The sequence below is a fragment of the Apis laboriosa genome, unplaced genomic scaffold (assembly GCF_014066325.1).
Source record: "Apis laboriosa isolate Shangri-la unplaced genomic scaffold, ASM1406632v1 scaffold34_cov151, whole genome shotgun sequence".
In the NCBI taxonomy this organism is placed as follows: domain Eukaryota; kingdom Metazoa; phylum Arthropoda; class Insecta; order Hymenoptera; family Apidae; genus Apis; species Apis laboriosa.
The window spans coordinates 3335008-3348138 of record NW_025222928.1 but is presented as its reverse complement, the minus strand read 5'-3'; the positions used below and the strand labels follow the sequence as shown (position 1 = coordinate 3348138).

General features: G+C 42.6%; 1 protein-coding gene across 1 annotated transcript in view; it reads left to right on the top strand.

Moving 5' to 3' along the window:
* The first annotated feature begins 524 nt into the window (after positions 1-524).
* LOC122715144 (protein jagged-1) overlaps positions 525-13131 on the top strand; it is a 47211-nt gene continuing 34604 nt past the window's right edge. Inside the window, exon 1 of the mRNA XM_043937076.1 lies at positions 525-616. Coding sequence (XP_043793011.1) covers positions 569-616 — 48 coding nt within the window. The 5' untranslated portion in view covers positions 525-568. The remainder of the gene's footprint in view (positions 617-13131) is intronic.

Here is a 13131-nt window from a genome sequence, read left to right as displayed (position 1 = left end):
CAAGTACGCTACTCCCACACGTATTGTTACGTATATAAAACAAAGTGTTAAAACATAGTGATTGAATAGTGTCCACCAAGGAGAAAATATTAATTTCAACGGAATATTCAATGTTATTACGAAGTGGAGAACCGTGAGATTCAACGAGATATATATATATATATATAACAGTGGCTCGTATTTATAAGTGTGTGCCCGCGGACCGGAAATAAATAATAAGCATCGAAGAAGTGAAGTGTTAAACGATCGAAGAAGAAAACGGGAGCGGGATAATCGATAATCGTTCGTGAACTTGTGAACAGTGCTCTTTCCTGAATCGATTTCAAACTCTCTTGGAGTTACGAGGTTCGAGGGATTTATATACAAACGCACATACATTTATATATATATATATATATACATATATATAAAATAGGAAAGGATTACGCAGGAAGGACGAGGGATTTTTTTTCGTTCGATCGGAAAATTTTTAGTTAGGAGAGGAGGTGGAGAAGAGCTAGAGAAGGAGGTGGACCCATCCACGGGGGGAATGGTGATGCGGTAGTCGAGGGATTCCTCGAGGAAAGACATGAGGGCGGCCGCCGCCTACGTCCTGTTCCTTGCCCACCTCATACAGGTAACGTGTACGCTTTATCTGCCCTATTCGCGACAACGCGAATCCTCTTCCGTGTTCCACTACGTACGTGTACCTCCGTGTACCTCCGTGCGCCGACGGAGAACAATCTTCTTGTCTCTCCTCCGTCGTGTGACCTTTGCTCTCGGCCGAGTCTCTATCAAATTTTCCTGATTAATCGTGATTAATGATAATAAGATAAAAAGTTTGAAAATTTATTTACACGATTTAATTTATTTAGCGATTTAATAATTTGCCAGTTTTTTTTTTTTTTTTTTTTACGGACCAGGAAATTAACTCTCCTGTGGAGATGGAGGTGATTAACTTTGGAGAAAGTCTCGTTGACTTTTTCCTATGAATATTCCGTCGACGTGACCTTTGCTCGGAAATCTTACGATTTTTAGGATTGAGTTGATGAATATACTTGGAAATTAAATTAATATTCGTTTCCCGTATTGAAATTCAGTTATGCGGTAGAATATACGATCGAGCAATTATAAACCTTACACAAATTATTATAAGGAGATATAAGCGGAAATCTTGGATTTCTATCGGCTCTCTTTCGAACAATTCAAACATATATTCCCAGAAACGAGAGATTCACGAGATCTAAAAAAAAAATAAACGATATCCACCGACCGAAAAATTAAACAGGATCACTCTTGTCTCTTTTTTTTAAAAGATTTAAAAGATTAGGAAAAGTCTATAATTATTAATAAATCGCATTAGAAACGCAGCATTTAAAATGCACGTTTCTACGCTGCACGCGTTAATCTCCCATCAAATTGCTTCTCATTTGAAAAAAAAAAAAAAATGGCTAACTTGGATACCCGATGATCAAACCGCGAGAGAATTACTCGCCGATCCTGAACGATAAGTTCGCGAGACTAGATAAGCCTAGTAATTATCGATAAACCAGTCGTGAGTGGAGCACGACTGTGTATCGATGCCAGATATAAATAAATAACGAAAGAAAGAAAGAAAAAAGAAGAAGAAACGATTACATATTAATTACATGCATTAGGGTGAACGAAGCGCAAACTGTCGCAAAGTGGAACGATTAGATAAGTAGCGGCCGGCTCGAAACGATGAATCATTGGGACGAGGTTTATTAACTTATCTTAGACGCTAATATTATTCGATGAACGTGTAAAGACTGTCGACTGGACAGTGTATATATATATCACGTATACACTCTGTGTACATTTCGTCTCTGCCTTTAAATCTCGATCCTCGAATTTTTTTCCAAATATATATGTATATTATCTATACAATCATAATTTACTTTCCCCTCTGTATCATTATATTTCTCCATTTATTATACCTTTCTAAGATTCTTCATATTCTTTCTACTTCTTTCATTTATCTCTCTCACTTAATATTCTCCGTTTCACCAACAAAGTTTCCACCCCATCCAAATCAAATAGAGTTTCTTTTCTAAACGTGTTTCACGATACACTAAAACTTGCCAACCAAATGTGAAATCGTCCATCGCGCCCCTCCCAACTCAACCTCTTCCACCCAATGAATTTTACAAACGAGTCACAACGAGTATCCACGTTATAAAAACATTGTAAAACTTGCAACCGGTTGCAATCGGTTGCATCGCGTAAACCGCCTTGCAAACCGTGCACGGTTCGTCTCACGACGAGTTTCTTCTTCCTCCTCCTCCTCTTCTTCCTCTTCTTCTTCGTGTCGTTGCGCGAGGATAAAGAGGGCGGCACCAAAGCATCATCCTCCCGCTTCTTGTTCTCATCAAGCGGATACACGGTGCAACCGCGGTCCTTTTTTCCCGCCGATCTCGCCTCCTCCTCACCCACACTTATCATCCGCTCCGCGCATCTTCGCCCCCTCCCTTATCCTCCCTCCCCTGGTGGACGAAGAGTTATTCCAGCGCCGCGTGTATCCCTCCATTGTGCGGGCCGGTCGAAAAATGTGTAACACGTTGCATCGGTGTAATCGGGCACGGCCCTTATTTGTATCCCCATGCTCGGTTATTACACGAGAATGCGTTTTCGAGAATGCGTGCGTGCGTATGTTTCGTGCGTATATTTGTGGAATATAGGGAAAGAGGGATGATCGAAGATGGAGATTCTCTGCTAATAAGACGGTGCAACGATTCTTTTCCACGAAGGTGAAATCCATCGATTTACGAGTCGTGGTTATTGGTAAATTTTTTTGCCTTGGAAATTTTGTTGCGTGAGATGTTTATGGATATTTTTTTGTTTCTTTGTTAGAATCGATACAATTTTGCTATAATTGTGATTCCGTGGTTGCAGTGATATAATAAGAAAATGTGTGCATAGGGAAGGATACGAATATCGAAATTGTTGGTCTTCGGTATTTTTTCGGTATTTTCAATGAATTTTACCACGTGTTTCTTTTTAATTATCTATTTATCTTCTTATATATGTGAGCGCGAAGTGTGTGAGAAAAGTGTTGCTTTTGAAATTACGAAAGGGAATTAGTCTGTTTCCCTCTGTTAATCCGTTTTATTTTAGAGAGAAGACGCGCGACATGTTGATTCGTCTGGATACGAGAGACAAGCGAGAATTATAACTGGGCTAAATGTCGGTGTATCGTATGACCAACGGGGATACGTTGGCTGCAATGCAGGCAAAACGTCTGGATATAATTCATATTGAACGTTGGAAGCGTTATAGTAGTTGGAATAAGTAACGGCTGTGTAAACCGTAAGCCGTGAAAGCTTTAAAATTCTTGACATAAGTATTGAAGTATTAACGCGTAATCTAACTAGCAATTTGTGAAAGCAAGATAGAATCAAAACGTTCATAAAAACATACGTAACAATGATGTTTGTTAGCTTCTCGCTTTCGAGAAATTCATAAGGCGTTATAATAAAAGAACGAAAAAAGAAAAAAGAAAAAAAAAGAAGAAGGAGCCATTTGTAATGCAAAACATTGGAATTCATTTATTTTCAATGGGGAAATTGCAAAAAAAGGAATTAATTGTTTCAAGGCATAATTAGCATAAAAGTGAAAAGTGTTTGTTTAAAAACGGAACGAAGAAACATCTAACGCAATTAACTTAATGATATACACATTCTATGAATTCCTAATAATTTTACAAATAAATATACTCGTAATAATCGATTATATATCGATTAACGAAATTTTTGCAAAAATCTAATTCACAATTTTTTCCGTTCCAATTCGATCTCTCTCTCTCTCTCTCTCTCTCTCTTTCTCTCTCTCTCTAATTCGTTTCCAATTTCGTGACACGCGTCCAACGATGTAAAATTGACACCGTATTACATTACAACTGCGACAAGTGACTCGTCAAAGTTTAACACTTCGAGAAAAAAAAAAAAAAAAGAAATCCAATTCTCCTTCGTCACAAAACCGAGCAAATTCTTTCTCTCTCTCTCTCTCTCTCTCTTTCTCTCTTTCGTGTACGAGAGGTTCGTAAACAACAAGTTTAAATACCTCAACAACCTCTCTCTCGAGACGATATTCCCTCGAGTAACAGGGCTCGAGTAAGAGGGAAAGATGGAACCACTCGAAATCTTTCCGAATCCCAGCTTCCAGATCCCAGAGAGTGAAAGATTTTTACTGCTCGAAAAAAACACCGGGCGACGGGAGCTCGCGAAACGCAATCTCGTTGACGGCTAAACACAGCCTCCGCGACCACTCGAAACGGTGCTTCCAAAACGATGCTTCGGATGCAACCCCCCCGCTGCCGAGATTTCGGGGGGGTAATTGGGGCTCCAAAGTTTGGAGCTGCGCGAGTTATGAGAAAGGGGAGGCCCTTTTCACAAATGACTTTCGAAGAAGAGCGGCGCTTCCCCCTCTCCGATGATTTCGACCTAGCGCAATTAACCGCCGCTTCTGCTCTCTTTCAATTACAGCCCGAGCCGGAATTACCGTTATAACGCGCGCGATGGCTGCCGTTTGAAAAAGAAGAAGAAGAAAAAAAAAAAAAGTATTCCGGCCGAAAAGTATTCCGAGAAACCGATACCTCGCCGATCCATACTCGCGGCCAACGTGTCACTTTACGCCTCGTGTGTGTGCGTGTGCAATCTTTCTCCCGATTTAATATCGTCGATGAGTGACGAGTGAAGAGTGAGGGGGAATGGAGGGGTAGAATTCATTCGACAACTTAATTTATTGCGATTGAAATTTTTGAACAGACGAGCTTTCTTTTTTTAAGGGGAGAGAAGTGTTCGAAATTTAGTTTAGAAAGTAAAGGATAATTCTAATCTAAAGAGAGAAGAATCGTAAGTATCGTTATCATTCATTGTACCATTTAACTCGAGGGAATGAGGTAGAATTCATTCGACAACTTAATTGAAATTTTTGAATCGATGTGCCTTCTTTTTTAAGGGAGGGGAAGTGTTTAAAATTTAGAAAGTAAAGGATAATTCTAATCATTATTATTCATTGTACCATTTAATTCGAGGGAATAGGCTAGAATTCATTCGACAACTTAATTGAAATTTTTGAATCGATGTGCCTTCTTTTTTAAGGGAGGGGAAGTGTTTAAAATTTAGAAAGTAAAGGACAATTCTAATCATTATTATTCATTGTACCATTTAACTCGAAATAGGTTAGAATTCATTCGACAACTTAATTGAAATTTTTGAATCGATGTGCCTTCTTTTTTAAGGGAGGGGAAGTGTTTAAAATTTAGAAAGTAAAGGATAATTCTGATCATTATTATTCATTGCACTCCATTTAATTCGAATGGTGAGAGGAAATTGTCTCACATAAGCAGATACGCGCGATTAGTTTAAAGACAGGTAATCGAAGGTATCGATACACCCCCGACACGATGGTTTGCGATTTTTCTCCGCCACGAATGCGAAATTCGAGCCCATCAAGCTCGAAATTGCTACGGGATGCTCGAGTGCAATTATCGTAAATCCCCGTTATGGAGATCGGCAACGAGAGATCGATCTGCGCCCGTGGAATCGTGCACGCGAAATCTCCACTCGCTCGTACACGTCTTGGATTTTTCTCTTGGATCCGACTCGATTATAATTCATCCGTCTCCACCGTCGGCGCGTCTTAATTATCCAGGCTTGAGCGTGGAACGAAGGATGGGTCGAGAGCCGGCTTCTTCCCCGTGGAAGAAGAAAAAGCAAGTGGTGGAGGAGAAACCGATTGGAGGGAAGATCGGTCACGCCTGTATCACGGACCGTAGATGGATCGTCTCTAAACGCATATCTCGAATTAATAATCCTATACCGAAATTCCTTTTTTTTTTTTTTTTACATCATTTAGGCAACAAAGATCGAAGCTTCGAGTCGAGTCAAAGTTTCCCCAGTATTTTTGGATTTCGTTTCACGTTTTTTTCACGTTTCGTTCGTCGATTGAATAGGATAGTCGATTTCTCGGTTAAAATCGGCAATAAATTCGAAGGACGATCCTAGATTTCGAGAATATACGTAAGAGTGTATGTTAAATTAATCGCGAAGGTCACGAATATTTAAATAGGTTCCACTTCAGAGTAGAATGGGAAGAGAATATCAACGATGTTTAAAATATTTTTTCGTACGAAGACCTTCGTAAAAAAAGAAAAAAAAAAAAACCTTATTCGATATATTTATACAGAAATGGTACGGGGGAACGGTTTTTTCGCACGAAAATTGACATTCGCGAGGCTAAAATGGCAAAAAAAGAAACACTGGCGCGTAATTAATCAACGCCAGCGGATGAAACTCATTGGAGTGAACTCAATAACCCTGTCGAGGAAAATTAGCTCTCGCGTACAACTCTCGCGCGCAAATCTCTCTCTCTCTCTCTCTCTCTCCTCTCGACCAGGTTTTTACGAGCCCCGTAACATCTTAACCGCCATTATCAAGAAATCCTCTTCCAGAAACGAGAGGCGAGCCGAATCCCGCCAAGGAAAACTCTATTACTCTATTACGCCGCAAGTACGAACTCGATCAATCATCCGTCCTTCGGAAAAAAAAAAAAAAAAAAAGAAAGAAGAAGAAGAAATATCCTATCAAATACCGTGGATCACAACTTCTTCCTCCTCGCGGGGACGAGCTCGAGGCTACGAATTAATAAAAGTAACGATCCCATCGTGCGCCATCATAATCATAATCCGAAAACGGAAAAATACGCCAGGGTGGCGCGTAACACCCAGCAATGGTAAAACGCATCGAGGCGAAAGAAGCTTCATCAAAGCTTGTGGAAGTCAATGAGAGAGAGAGAGAGAGAGAGCGAAAGGGTTGAGAAAAAGACGCGCGCATGCCCCGCGGCGGTCGACGACGACCCGTTTAGCGCATTAGCGCGCCGCTTCCGCTTTTACCCTGGGAACCTATCTCTCTCTCTCTTCAACTATATATATATATCCAACGAATACGACCGCGTTCTTGTCGTTCCTCTTCTTGCTATCACCGCGGCCAATTATCAGTCTCGCAGGAAGTCGCAGGGATGCAGAGTTGGATAATAGTTACATATTAGCTACTTGCACTACTTGGTGAAGCGAATATATAAAGGGAAGAAAGGAAAGAGGTGGATATAGGCGATGTGGCGTGACGCGGAAATGATAAATAAGACGCGAGTCGTCGAACAGGTGGAGAGTAACGCAAGGACGAGCAACGATGGCCGTCGACGAGGAAGCGAGAGAATGGGAGCGCGTGGATAAGGGAGAATGCAAATAGCGGCCGGTTGGAGATATGGAAAGAGAGAGAGAGAGAGAGAGAGAAGGGATAAATTATTCGAATGACACTGAGATCCAGCATTTGACCCACGCTGAACACCAGGAGATCAAGTTGAAAGGAGGAGGGGGTGGAAACGTGGTGGTTGTACACGTACGCGTGAGTCGAGGAAGAGAAAGGGAGGAGGGAGGGATGATAGGAGGGAAGGAGGTGAAAATATGGGGGGGAGGTGGAGAGGGTTAAAGCGAAGCGTTTAGCCGACGGTCACGCGAACCTCCTATAAAAATCGGGCCCCGGGGCTCCGGGATGCTCGGCGGATGCTCGCCAGATAGACGGATAATACGGTCTCGTGGCTCGGCGTTACACCGGCTGCTGCGTGATCCTCCGTAAGTTGGCCTGGGCTGGCTGGAACGGTGGCGCACAGGTGCGTGTCCGAGAGTCCTTCTTCTCCGCCCGACTCTTCCTGCCATCCTCGACATCGGTGGCCGAGGAATGAAGAGAGGAGAGGACCGGCTGGGAAAGTGGTTAAGGGTTTTACGAGTTCGGGGAACCGGGCGAGGAGGCGCACACCACTCGAGAGTAATTTCGTGATAAACAGGGATAAGTTTTTGGGGCGGATGAAGTTCGTTCGTCAACACGTGAGAAGGGAAGTAAACATCTCGAATTTCTTCCTTCTTTTTCTTTTTCTTTTTCTTTTTTTTTTTTTCCTGAAAGGAAAGGATCGCGAGGTTATTCGAGGTGTTACACGAGTTGAACTTCTCTTTTGAATAAAGAAGGCGGCATTGCTCCTGAGAATAATTTGTAATAACTTTCGAATTTGCTCTTTTTCTTTTTTCTTTTTCTTTTTCTTTTTAACGATGCGATAAAAAAGATCGGCGGCTAACCGAGGTAATAGAGATGGAATAGCGATTTTATAAGTCGCGCGTTAAAAAGTCGCGGAGCGGAGTTTTTATCGCATCGGAGATTGAAAGGAAAGGGCATGGTATGTTAGGCTAGTTAAAGACAAAGCCTACTGTCGCGTTTACCACGGGTTAAGCTTAGGCTGTTACCGTTCATCGTTGCCTGTTCTTTTTCATACCTCGTTGGCCGTCGTTTATCAAGTTTGAGAGCAGAAGTGCTGTAATTTCACGGGTGTCCGCGGGAACGGGTGACAAAACCGTGACAACGAGTTACGCAGCAACCGGCCTGGCCAAGACGGTTTCCACGGTAGCATTTTTTTGAACGGTGGAAGCATTTTACTCGGGACGACATTCCCCTGTCGACTTCGATTCTCTCGATACAACCAGTGCTCTTTTCACACGCGTATCTCACCTTTTCTTCCCCGAATAACACTTTCACCGATATTTTATCCAAGATTAAAAAACGCTCCAATTATTCTTTTCCAATTTTTATTATTAGCTAGAGAGATTTCGATCCAGAATATTTCCATAGCTCTAATTTTTTGTATGCCGTGTTCTTAAAAATTTCTAACAATAGCTCGACAAAGAAACAGAAGAGACATCGTTTGAATACTACTCAATATCGGATCCCCTTTGTCTCCATCGAGTAGCATTTACGAAAAAATTCCAACAGAGTGGCCGACCAGATGGTCGTCCCTTCGTCGAATATCAATTAGCCGTAGCATCGTCATTTTCACGTCGATCGAACCCAGTCATCATCGATCTTCGATAAACGCTTCAATCTTAACAACTTGGACAAACCCGTTTTAATTTATTGTCGCATCGAGCTCGGTATCGGTCACTGTCGCCGCGCACTTACGCAACGTGTAATCGTCGCTGATCGAGCAAACCATCGCCTGCTTGATTAGAGACCGTGGAAGCCGCCCTCTTTTCAACAGCCCCTCGATCGATTGTTCCTCACGCGTGTTCAAAGATGAGAAAACGAGAGAAAATTGGGCGGCAAATTTGTGTCCCAAATACCGATATTTTCGATCCCTTCAAACTTCGTCGAAAATTACAATTTATACGATCACGTACATTTGTTTTTATTTTCTTTTACAATTCGTAGATCTCGTCGTTTTTAAAATAAAACTAGCTTTATCATTTTTCCAACAAGATGGAAACATGTATAGCCTTCGATATATATATACGATTACAGTTCGATTACAATTTCGTCTTCGAAGGAAAGATGGGTTATCGTTCAGAGACCTCCGAGTTGCAGCAAGTTTTCGATATACCCTGCAGGGGTATCGAGTCAATAGAGCGAGGCTAACGTCTGCCTGAGTGTCTTGACTCACACCTGTTCTCCCTGCTTGCCGAGACGTTCGATCCCCGCCATCAGGTAGATCAGGTTGAGGAAACTGGATGATCCACCACCCCTCCCTCCCCACCGATCGTCGATCGTGTTTCATCCACCCTTGACCGGGCCAACAAAAGCTCGATCGATAATCGAACAGCCTGCCTGTTTTTTAGTAGCGGCGACAAGTTCCCACGGGGAAACACGATACACCCACGCAACGATTACTCCTCAAATCGGCTGAGAAAATGCCGATCGTAGTGTACCACGCCACGGTAAAAATTTAATCTCCGAGCGAGCGGCCGGTGGAGGGTCAGAAAATTATTGCGTCGAGTTCCACACAGTGTGTACACAGTGGGGGGAGGGGAGGTAATCCCCTCTCTGGAGGTAATTTGGTAAACGAGGAGGGTAAACTACGAAGAGCGGTGTGCCTCTAAGATGAAAATTTTTCTTTGAATTTCTATATTTGTATATTTTTTCGAGCTGAATTCGATATCGTTTTACTCGAATTACGGTTATTAATTTTTTTTTTTTTTTTTTACTACTTTAAACAATCTCGATACTCTATTCGATCTCTGATAAAATAGCATATATGTAGATATATATATATTATTCCAGCGAAAGCGTATAGGACGGCTCTATTGCTGAACCTAATTAGAGAATTACCGGCTCGGCCGATCTTATCGCATCGTAACTTAATTAAATCCGTTCAACTAAACCTCGGGCCTTATTCCATCAATTTAATAACACCCGATAACACCTTAACCCGTTTAATAATTATCCAACGCGAATTATTATAATTACAAATTAATTTGGCCCAAATATATTTCATAGATTTTTCGTGTCCATGAAAGTAACTCGATCGATCGCCTCCTTCCTCTCTCTGTCTCTCTCTCCATCAAGATTTTCGCTCGAAAGCAAGAGAGGGAGAGGAAAACGAGAAAGTGGGCAACGGATTAAAAAGGGAACGATATCCCCCTTATTAATTTATTCCACCCATTCTCTCCAGAGATTTCGCGATTAAAATCGCAAATTCCATCGTCCTTCGTTCCATCGAAATCGTCGGCGGGATCATCGGCGGTAGTCGAGGGAAGGCGAGGGGTGGGAGGGGGGGCTTCCCACGCGAGCTAACAGTTTTTAATTATTTCGGTAATTTGTGGCCGATCGGGGGGCCGCCCGGAGGGATCGTAGCGAATAATATTAAGTATAGGCCTCCTCCCGCGAGAGAGGGATATTGCAGAGGATCGGAGGAAACGTGTGGTTCGAAGGAGGCGGCGGCGGCGGCGGCGGCGGCAATCGTGGATACGTGGTCCGTGGTGAAATTAAATGGTGCTTCGGCGGCCCCATCGAGTCTATTTCGGCCGGGCAGGTAGCGGCCACCGGTAATTACTACCTTAGAACTTAGGAGCTCAGAGGATGAAATGAAAGGGCCCGGGACGATTTTCGAAACGGAATTCGCGTCAGTTGTTTCTCTTCCTCGCGTTCCCCGACAGGGGAGAACGCGTTTTGCTCCTTTTCCGGTTCGAGTTCTGGGTCGCGTGAGGCGACTGCTTCTTTTTCTTAGTGCCGAGTTCAAAGAGAGAGAGAGAGAGAGAGAGGAGAGGAGAGGATCTCGATGGTCATCGAAGATGGAACGATCGATCCTCCGCTGCATTCTTTGTTGCAAAGGGATTCTCGATCGGTTACTCTCGATCAGTTTTATTCAATGTTCATTCTTCTACGTGGTTTCAGTGTTGTAGAAGCACTATAGAAAGGGAGCAGGACAATTCTACTCCGCTTGGATTTATTAATTCGATTAAAAGAAAGAAAAAAGAAGTCAGGGTTTTCGAGCTCCTCCGTTTATTAAATCGCGGTTAAATCTTAATTTTGAGAACGATCGGCTCGCGTTCCAAATATTGAAGAAACGCGGGAGAGGAGCTCGATAATTAGTATCCGACGATAATGGTGCCTTCTCATTGATCCCCCATCCCTCCCCATAACAGTTTAGTCTGGTTTTCAATTAAGATATTAAGCGGGCACTTGCCACTCGCGCTTTTACATAATTGCATCCAGCTCTAATTAAGCATTTACATAATTACAAGGTATTCCATACGAACGGTAGTGGCAACTTCTCCTCCCCCTCCTCGACTTATTCGCGCTAATGAGATCGCCGATAACAATTAACCCGCGTAACCGAACGTCCCCGTGCACCGTTTACCCTCGATTATCCGCCGATGATCGCCGCCGTTTTCCACAGTTATCCTGTTATTAAGCCACCTTTTGATTGAAGAGCACTCGGCCATAGAAAGAGCCATGAAAGATGAATAAAGCTTGTTTTATCAATAATCCATTCCCATGAGACCCCGCTCCCAACCTGTTTCGCCCGTTCCGTTCCTCTAACTCGTCCTTCTCACTCCAACTTACTTCGAGCGCTCAATTATTTTCCAGGAAGAAACGAGACGTTCGACATTGTCTCGAGATTCTCTTAGACCCGTTTCATATTGCTTATTGGATCTCTTCTCGATCTCTCCCCTCTGTAAATTGTGCAACATTGAAACTGATAAAGAGCGTAGTAAGAGCTTCGTATATATATAACGACATCTCGTCTCGAAGAAGAATCCAAAAGCCGATTACGTAATAATAACGTTTACGCAAAATGAAATATAAGTATCTATTACTAGCTATCGATACGATGCTTGAGATCGTAGAACGAATTTATCATCAACCACTTTTCTTTCTATTTTCTGAACCAAAATTTATTTTCCAAAAGCGTCTATAATTTACAACATATCTCACGCGAAATATAAACCATTGTAATAATTTCCACGGCTAGTGCGTATATTTTATATCGAACATTCCACGTTGCTCAGTTTACGACATCGTATGGCCGGAAATCGAGTCGAAAAATAAAAAGAAAAAAAAGTGGGAGGAAAGATAAATGAGATGACGGGAAGAGGGTCGCGAATATCCCATCGATATCCCATAGGATCGCGAGAAATTGCATGAGAACCGATCGAAAGGATACGCTAGGCTCGTTCCTCAGTACGCGTAGTGTGCGCCGTTTTTTCGGTCGAATGAGTTATTCGTATTAACTGGCGCGATCGTTGGACGCGAGGAAGAGGAGGCTAAGCGAGCGTATGCCTCGCTGCATCCTGGCTATGCGGAAAGGAAAGCCTGTTCTCCCGCGAATCGGCGCGGCGCGGCTCACGAAGAGAGAGAAACGGCTCATCCTCGTCGTGGCGGGTCGAGGCTCGTAACGAGTTACGAGCAGAGGTGTGTGTGTGTATGTGTGTGTACGCAAGGGCCTTAAAACGGACGTGTAAAACCCTCTGCCCTCTCGTGCACCAGGTGTCCAGAAATCAATCTCGCGACAGAAATCCCGCTCCTTTGTCTCTGCGTGCCGATTTTCTTTTAGGGAAGCTTATGAGAGAATAGAATTTTCGAGGCTTCGTTCTTTTGAAATTTTGACTTTATCGCAAGAGAATTGTACGACAAAAGATACAAGAGTTATAATAAATAAGTAAGTTTCGATGATTTTTCCTCGAGTTTCGACGAAGTGACGAAGATTCCTTTGGATCGACAATTCACGAAAATATATATATATATATATATAATTTATAATTTGTCGTGGCAACATAAATATTTTTTAGACGAATCTTTTGGAATCTTTTTT